The 9,443-nt window shown below is 42.9% G+C and overlaps 1 protein-coding gene across 2 annotated transcripts in view; it reads left to right on the top strand.

The window, feature by feature from the left end:
- The first annotated feature begins 335 nt into the window (after positions 1–335).
- LOC108578358 overlaps positions 336–9,443 on the top strand; it is a 39,670-nt gene continuing 30,562 nt past the window's right edge. For both annotated transcript variants that reach the window (XM_017941679.1, XM_017941678.1), the window contains exon 1: positions 336–882. In XM_017941679.1, the coding sequence (XP_017797168.1) occupies positions 696–882 (187 nt within the window). In that variant the 5' untranslated portion in view covers positions 336–695. The remainder of the gene's footprint in view (positions 883–9,443) is intronic.

Here is a 9,443-nt window from a genome sequence, read left to right as displayed (position 1 = left end):
GGAAGATATCGTCACGTCAGTGGAACACACAGCTCGTTTCACTTCGATCGAACGTGACGGTACACACACGATTATCATACACCACTCTACCCCTACGGCGCACGAATATAATCGTCTCTAGGACGAAGAAGAAGAAGGCGGAGGAAGAAGGAGACGAAACGAGAGGAAGAGGTTCTCGAGATTGCACCGTGTGTCACAATCTGTTCTCATGAACCTGTCGTTTAATCGGTGAGAGGGAGGCGGTGGTGGTGGTGGTTGCGGTAAAACGGTTCCACCGTGTCCACGAGCCTTCTCTCTCTTTCTCTTGTTCCACGACGAGCCTTTTCTAACCGGTGAACAAACCATAGACGACGCTGCGGGTGAAGAAGAGGAGGAAGAAGAGGAAGAAGATACCTGACGAAGGTTCACCTGTCCAACCGTTCAATCTACTCCGTATCCTCCTGATTTCTCCTCTCTCCCGTTGCTACTCTGCGGTGGTGGAACGGTGCCTGGTGGAAGGTGCGGAGATATGCGCGTGCTATCGATCACGCGGGCCGATCGCGCGGATATGTGATACCGGAAGTAGGTACGGCAGGCTTGACCTGCGTGCAGGTGCTCCGCGGTGCGTACCACGTATGCGTACATAGGGGTGAGCAGCGACAGAGAAGAGAAGGGTGCGCGAGAAGAGAGGCCTCGTGTCAGGGCCAGTCGTGAAGATGTACGCCACCGACGCCGTCGCTGCGACGGCGTCCCTGCCGTCATCCACGTCCATCGTGGCCGCATCGAGGAAGCCCGGCTATGCGGCGAGGTTCGTTTGCGTGCTCCTCGTGTCATGTTGGATCGTCCAAGATCGGACGGCGCTCGGTATGTCCGAGCCACCACCGGAGCTCACCACGATCGAGGGTGAGTTTTTTTATTTTCGCACGCACATATACACACACACACCAGGGATCAGTTTTACTTTGTAACGAGAAAGCTTGGGAATATCGTGAAAGGTTCTACACCCCCACATCTCCCCCTCTCTCACCCCTGTTTCGTGATGGTGAATATGGATGAAATGAGTTTTCACGATCTAGGGTGAGTTTTCCATTTTATCGACCCCCCCTTTTTCGACGTTGTTTCAGTTTCGTTTCATTTAGTCACGAATGTAAGATGACGATTTTTTTTTCGATTGCTCGAGGTCTCAGATGGTGCGATATCGTTCGGTAGATAAGATCCTTAGGTCAGTTGAAGTGGTTCGAAAGTTAAGTCGAGGAAAGACACTTTGGAAGTGAAGGATCACGGAGAATTGACTCTTAGCCCGTTGTTTCGCAACACGGAGACACTTTACGGCGCAATTTCTACACCTGAACGTTTCCGACGATATCGATTTAATAATGTGATAAAACAGAGAATTACCAGATAACGAGTGAAAGTCGCGGATGGAAAGTGTTATCTGTGAATCTCTTCGTTTCTCCCTTTCTCGGTGAATTAACCTGACGTCTTTATCGAATGTTCACGCGAACTTATGCACACACGATAAACTACAATTGATCGATCTGATCGTTGATTATGTTCCGGTTATATGTAACTAGAGCTTTTATTCCAGCATCGATGCGGAACTACGTGTCGATCGATGTCAAGATATCCTCTCTCTCTCTAAGCCACCCTCGCGTTGGAGCAACGAAACACGTACTTTGTAGATATACAATAAGCCTTTCGCACGATCGAACACGGCAATTTATTTACCGTTGACCCATGTATATTTTATGGACTTTCGAACTGTTCCAACGAGCCGATAATCCCTAATGCATCCCTATGAAATCCAAATGACTGCGCTTAAAACAACGGTTTTCACAGCGTAACTACAGCTTTTTCTACCCGATCTCCTGTTATCAGACGCGTTATTACGATCGGTTTCAGTCATCGTTCCCGCTCATTCAGAACCTACCGATTTCACCTGTTAACCGAATTCATTTTTCCAGCGGAAATTCCAACCCCTTCGGTGTGCAATTGGGAATTAACGAAAATGGTATAACTTCGGAGATCGATCGATCGGTTTGCTTTCAATTATTTCATCGAATTGCATTTTTTTCGTGAAAACAAGTTAAATGTTCGACTTGGTTCGTGAAAACTGATTAAACGAAGTTGGTTATTGGAATACAGAATAATGCGAATAAAGGGGTGAGCAGATATTTATGAGTTGCAACGCATGTTCCACAGTTTCCACTCGATTTTCACGTGCACGTATGAATAATAACGCCGTAGTGAAATAATCAGTTGATAAAGCAAGAAAATAACTCTTGGAGCAGTGGTTCTCAAACTTACTTTGTCACAGAAATGTCGGCAATGGGATAAATGAAATAAAAATGACCTTTAAAATGAATTTTTGTTGAAAGACACCTTATCTCTGGGAATCCCAGGATGTTTTCGGGAAACCCACTTTGAGAAACACCGCGTTAAAGAACAATAGAAGCAGACAGATTCTTGAATAAGTAAATTACCGCAGTCTGATTCTATGTAGATTATTCATAAAACTCAGTTTGTCTGGTCTTTGACAATTAACAGGTCAACGAGACCTGTAACTTTTGTACATTTTCCAGCAAGTCAAAGTCTCCTACGATCGACTTTCTATCGCTTCTCAAAGGGTAACAATCGACCGGCAGGATTTATTAAGACATCGTCGAGCTCGCTTAATGCCTCCTCAGACTGAAAAGTTCAATCGGCAGTTCAAGAGGCTCGGTTTATTTCCCCGCTGTCCTCTTTGTGCTCTCATTTGCGTCCTTATTTCCTCGCCGAATAAGCTCGAGCCTCCTCTTTCCAATCGTTAAATCCAAGCGAATTGCCCCGGCAATATCCCCGACGTTCCCTGAATTCCTTCAGTATTCGTCGATCTCGCGTTAATCTCTTAATCTTGCCTCCCGCCGCTGCCACGGATACCGGCCTGGCACAATTTAAACGGAAACTTACTATGCCCGTTTCCGGCCGTCTCTCGACGTCGTTGAATTAGTAATCCATCCGTCGTACTACCGATTCCCTTGGAAAAACATCTGCCATCCCATTCCGTTCTTTCCTGCTAACTCCGTTTTTCTATTCTCCTCGTTGCGAAGAATCGATGAATTAATTCGGGTTCTTTGAGAGAAAGGAAGAGAAAGAGAGTGAGAGAGAAGGAGAAAAACAGTGAGAGAGGAGAGAAACAGAGAAAGAGAGTGAGAGAGAAGGAGGAAAACAGAGAAAGACATTGAGAGAGGAGAGAAACAGAGAAAGAGAGTGAGAGAGAAGGAGGAAAACAGAGAAAGACAGTGAAAGAGAAGGAGAGAAAGAGAGAGAGATCTCAAGCTATAAATTCATCATGCTTCCTGCTCTTCTTTTTTGTTAATAGACTAAATAAATTAAGGAGGTAAAGTAAAGAGTGAATGGAAAAGTAAAGATTTGCATAATGTTATCGTGAAACGAGATTAGAAGCAATAAAACAGAGGGAAGAGGAGGTGAGGATGGATACCGTGCTCCTTCCGGAGATTGCGAAAATCTCATCGAGGAACGTAATCTCACGGTTCGTATTGTTTGCATCGCCTGACGGCACCGTTTGACGCGGCAATCGCGATACTAAGGAGGTTATATCGATCCTCAGGCGAGGAACGTTTCTTCGCCTTCGTAACCATTGCACCCACTTCTTTTTCTCTTTCTTAATGGATCATTTCTATCGATCGAACATCGAAGATGCAGTATCTCTCTCTCTCTCTCTCTGTGTTTTTCGAGGAAAATTGAGACGATTAACGGAGTACATTGCCATCAGCAACGAACCGTACGAAATTACCCACTGTGTGCAAACAGTTGAAAATGTCGATGTACTTGGTGGAAGATTTTTAACCTCTACATATATAGCCGTGTGACTTGGAAGTTACCATATTTAGAGATCTACAGTTTTCTAATATTGTATCGTAGCACCGTTACGTTATTATCAGCTAACTTCTTTCTAATCAACCGTAATTTTTCTTCTTCGTGGATGAAGAAACGTCGCACCTGGTGGAAGAATTCTAACCTCTGTAACGTCACGTGACTTTTAAGTTCCATATGCATTTATCTATATTTTTGTATAATTATATCGTTGTACCATTACGTTATTAAATTTCTCTGTAATAAAAATAAAAATTCCTACTTCTCCCATGAAAATTTAAAATTCTAATCAATCGTAATTCTTCTCCTTCATAAACCAAGAAAAATCGTACGTGCTGGAAGAATTCTAACCTCTACAACACCACGTGTCCTTTAACTTCCACATTTTCTCTACATTTCTCTATAATTATATCGTTGCACCATTAAATTTCTCTACAAAAAAACTAAAAACTCTTCCATCTCCCACAAAAACTAAAAATCTCAATCAACCCTAACCTCTCTTCTTCACCAACGAAGAAAAATCATATCGCACAAGATTAACAAGTGTAACGTTACAAGAGAAACGAGAACAAATGGAATAAATCGTGCCCCGTCGACTTTCTTCAATATTGATTTCGTGGAGAAGCGTTTCGCGCCGGAGAAACAGCCTTCTCTGATTATTCTGCAATGCGCAATGGCGCGATATAAATTTCTTTCCTTTTTTTTCTCTTCTTCTTCTTCTCCTACTCGCTCGTTTCCTTCCAACGCAAAAAAAACAAAAAAAGAAAGAAAAAAAGGTCAACAGTTTCCATCCGCAGGCTTGGGATGCAAGCCGGGTGAGCTCGATAACGTCGTTCCAAATGCATTTCCAATCAAAATATAGTTTCGTGTATCCGGTCGTATTGTGTCCAGTGGCCGCCATTACCGATGCACATGGTTTTGTGCGGTCTGACCGTGGTACATTTGCAAATTGCACAAAGGATAAGGCTCTCCGAGCCGTCCCCGCTGCAGTAAAACGTTCCCCGTTTTCCCCTCCGTGCTTGGCCGACGTTATCGAAACCGTAACATTAAAGGGTTAGATGCTTAATTAAATTCATTTTAATTTCCATGCGATTTATTTAGGCCGTACCGTGACATTTTAATCCGCGAGAAAAGGATAAAGGCTCTCGTTCCTATTCATTTACGAAATTACCAAAGCTCGGGTATAGAAGTGTAACTGTTACAAAAGTACGAGATATAATGGAAGGGTTGATTCCTCCCCTCTTCCCCGGGGAAAAACTTCGAAATTAGCTCTTTAGGCTTCTCCCTCGGTTTCTCTTCTCTCAACTTAAGCTTGCGGGAAAGTGGAAGATTCGGGACGAAGAAGTGGAAAGAGAGAAATCACAGCGAGATAAATCTTAGCGCAACTTTTAACGCGAGAAAATTTTCAAAAATTACTTTTCTCCAAATATCTTCAGTTTGAAAAGCATCTAAAAAGCATCGATTCAACCTTTTCACTTATTTCCATATGCAATCATTTGTGTATAAGTAAACAATGAAATTAAACAAGAAATTCAGCTGAATCAGCTGTGATAACTGGTAACATTCATCGACGAAGTGTTACCGAGAACATGTTTCAACGATTCGTACACACGCTGCAAGAGAGTCCGCTGTGAGAAAATTAGCGATGCTGTTTCTCTCTGAAGCAGCAGGGGTTAATTCAGTTTCATTACTTCAGCTTGAACATCGAGGGAAACTCAACTGGTTCGAACACATTCTGTTCAAGCACGATTTCAAAACGGAATTCGATTATTATCCGGGTCATTTCGCGAGGAGAGACACACGAAACGCCTCTTCTCTGTATCTCCTACTGTATCATATTCTTGCCTGGAGAGTGGCGTGATGCCAAGTTAGCCCTAAACAAACCCTAAGCGGGTTCGTATTGGCTGGCTGGTTGAGGTATCGACGCGCGAGCATCAGGTTGTGAATAAATATTCGATATCAGCCTTTATGAAGCAGCATTCCAAGGTTGGTACGACGCGAACTATTTAAAAAGTGGAATTTCATCAGGGAGAGAGAGAAAGAAATATTTTCTCATCAACGTCGAACACGTACGTTCTTCAACATCGGGGCGCTCCACATAACGTAATCAGATGAAATATTTCCATCCCTTTCGCAATGATAAAAGAGAAGAAATCATTCTCCACGCAAGATTAACGTGCTGCTTTCCACAGAAATCTGGATGTTCCGAGATAGAGAGATACTATCGCGTATGTGGGGGGGTTTCTGCAGTTGATGAAGCTGCCTGGTGAAACTTTGTACGAATATGGCAGACTGAGATACCATCGACGGACATTCTTCTCGGTATTTCGAAATTTTCCTTGTGGTTTTATTTTCTTCCCGTCTCTGTGCATGTTCTCGTTTTTTAATCCGCATTTTTTTTTTAATATTTCCCTGGCTTATTAAAATTGGAAATTTCAAAGTATCGCGTACCGTGAGTATGCATTGATCTTAGAAAATCTAATCTCTTAGAAGGTTTAATTTAACTCGTTTGTTGATACAAAGTATCCTCTGTAAAACTTATTTTACGAAGAAATCTGACGTTTGAAACTTCGTGGACAATTTTTGAATAAAGCAAGAATTAGAAAACTTACTACAATTCCTTCTCGATCCCTTCGTCTCTTAAATTCAACCTTAAACGCGAAGAAAAGAGGCGGAACCACTTAGCAATAACTCAGGATAATCAAAATTGTTACAAAGTGGTGCACACTATACGCCAAGTCCTTCAACATATGTATATAGAGCGATCTTTTTCCCGTGGTTCCACGTTGACAACGGTGCAATTGGGTAATTAAACGAAACAGAGAGCGGCAGGGTGTACCACGGCACAATTAACCGTGGAGGCATTTAGCCGTGAGCCTCGTCCTCGCTAAATATATTCAACCGTAACAGGATCCTCCATGCGCGGGCCAATTGAATAGATTTTCGATTTTAATCGCGCGGGACATTTAGGCGGCGCCAAATGTTCCGTACTAAGCTCGAACAAAGTACGCGACGCCACGGTATCATGCACCATGTTAAAATGTAAAACACAGGCAGAGTGTACAAACGTAGGACACACACATTCAAAAACAGAGACAGAGAAAGAGGGAGAGGCAGACACTAGGACACACACATTCAAAAACAGAGACAGAGAAAGAGGGAGAGGCAGAGAAAGAGGGAGAGACAAGCATACGCAAACACAGAGAGAGAGAGAGAAAAACAGAGACTTGTGCAAACACAGAGAGACACACACAAACGTACGCACATAGGCAAACGTAGTAGACAAACACAGAGAAACAGAGAGAGAGAGAGAAATACACAATCACACAAAAAGGAAGGAGGCAGTTTCGTGACATTCGTGCGTGCAAGGATTACCTTGGTAAGAATTGTCGGCTCCCCGTCGTCTAATCGATAGAAAATATTATATCGCCAACTATCACGGCTCTGCCACCCTTGAATTTCTGCGACGCAGTTTCTCCGATTGGTCGTCGACGTCCAACTTTTTCGAAACGTAAGGCGGTGCGTTACACGAAGGCAATTAGTTGACTCATCCGCATCTTTCTGCAACGTAATTGCACCACGTCCCCTGTCGAACGCGATCATGAAAGAAAAAAATGATGATGATGACAGCACCTGACACCTCGTGTACGTGATACGCCGCGTCGTTCCTCTTTGTACGCGAACCTCTGTCTTTTTCCCCTCTTAATTAACGAGTCGCTTAGATGTTGCTTAGCACCAGGCTAACATGTCTCTTTCATTAACCTTTGCCACTTTTATCTTCTTCGTCACATTTTTTCTATATCCAGCCTGAGCGTTAATTCTTGGATCGGTGTCTTCTTTTCTTTGGTTAGCTTAGATTAGGTTCGTTTAATTGGTGCGAGAGTGGAGACCAGAGACGAAGTGTTCGAAATTGTACATTTCTCTCCGTGTTTCCCTCGGAGAAGCGAGATTTCGTTCTGTCTCTTAGAAAGAACTTCTTCCGCATAATCTCGCGAATTGTGTCGCGTGAATTCTTTATTTACGACGGTTGAGGTGGTTGAAATAAATTCCACGGTAGGCAACACTGCGAGATACATATTTCTCCGGTCGGCTGATATTAATCCTCCCTCCGCAACGCTTTGTAATTATTCTTTTCTCGGTGTTTCGCGTAATTCCGACATTTCTCTTAACTTAGAAAATTACTCCTGCGCAAGATACCAGTTTCTAAATTTACATTCGCTTTCAAAAGGACGTGCCTCTATACTGCCAGTTTGCCCGAATCGATGCATGTACACTAAACGTGTCTGAAACTCGCATTAGCCTCAACATTGCGGAACTTTCGGCTAAATTTGGCTAGGCAGGCTTGCCTTCCAAAAAAGACCATCATATCCCGGTGATTATAGCTGGCAATTTGAAAAATAGCAATTGTAAAACCGTGTACAATTTCGCAAGTTTCGCGAAGAATTTTTGCCAAACTTGTCGAATTGTAGAAATATTGTTCGAGAATTACCATAGTTCCCTGCTCGGTTCTCCGCTGCAGAAACTTACAGAAAATTCGTAGCAAGCTCACCTCGCGGAGATAATAAACTTTTAATTAGTCCAACTTTATTCAACCCTCGTTCTATACGATTTTCCTTTTCCGCCGGATTTCTTCGCCTCCGCGAAGAGAAACACGCGCGACGAGCAGTTAAATCGTTGATTTACGCGACAACTTCGGGTCTCCCCGCGTACAAACCTCCAGGCTGTGTTTCCCTTTTGCGTCGTCTGGCTATCGATCTTTCGAATCACGGCGTATTTCTGGTATCGACGAGACCACGACGTGAGTATGCGTGTGTGTATTTTTTTTTTCTCTTTCTTCTTTTTCTTTTTTACTCGTTCCTCTGCGACATCAAGCGCACCGTGCTGAGAAAAAATCAATATACTCGCGTCCCTTTGAATTTTTTCCTGTTGCCCGCCAAGAAAATATAGCAGCAACACGTTTTCCGAATTATTCTATCAACATACTTTTCACGAATGAAAATTCCACCTTTCGTGCAAATAAGCTTCTTGTTTTTTTTAAATTTATCTTCTTCTTTTAGCAGACATACGAAATTTCGTAGGACGAGAATTTTAGGTGGTTCATGGTTTTTTCTTAATTTATGCTTTTAGTCGTAGAATGCAGGCGAATGAATAGGTTATTCGGAGAAGAGAGAAGTTTACATAACTCCGGCGTGGCTGTTCGATTATAAAATTGATTCGCCGTAAAAGGTCGGTGATACGTGGAAACGCGTACGGTTTTTACGAGTTCAGTCGGCCGCCATAAAAGTATACGATTGTGAAACTCGAACGAAGCGTGTGGAAGCTGGCTGGTGTGCCCGAATGCGTTTTACACCTATGTCGCAGTTCGTACAGTGAACTATCCTCGCGCTATTTCCCACTCACTTTCTGTAATACTTCGTGATTGACAGCTCTCTTAGGAGGCTATATTTACGATCGAGTCCTCTTTTACGGAAAATTAAACGTAAATAAAAGGAGACGACGTATTGAATTATCACTGAAATACTAAAAAACCATCGCTGTATAAAATCGCGAATATTCGAAAATGGTGAAAACTACGAATGACAAAAATG

This window comes from Habropoda laboriosa, unplaced genomic scaffold (assembly GCF_001263275.1).
Source record: "Habropoda laboriosa isolate 0110345459 unplaced genomic scaffold, ASM126327v1 scaffold5, whole genome shotgun sequence".
Classification (NCBI taxonomy): Eukaryota; Metazoa; Arthropoda; class Insecta; order Hymenoptera; family Apidae; genus Habropoda; species Habropoda laboriosa.
This window is presented reverse-complemented; position numbering and strand designations above follow the sequence as displayed.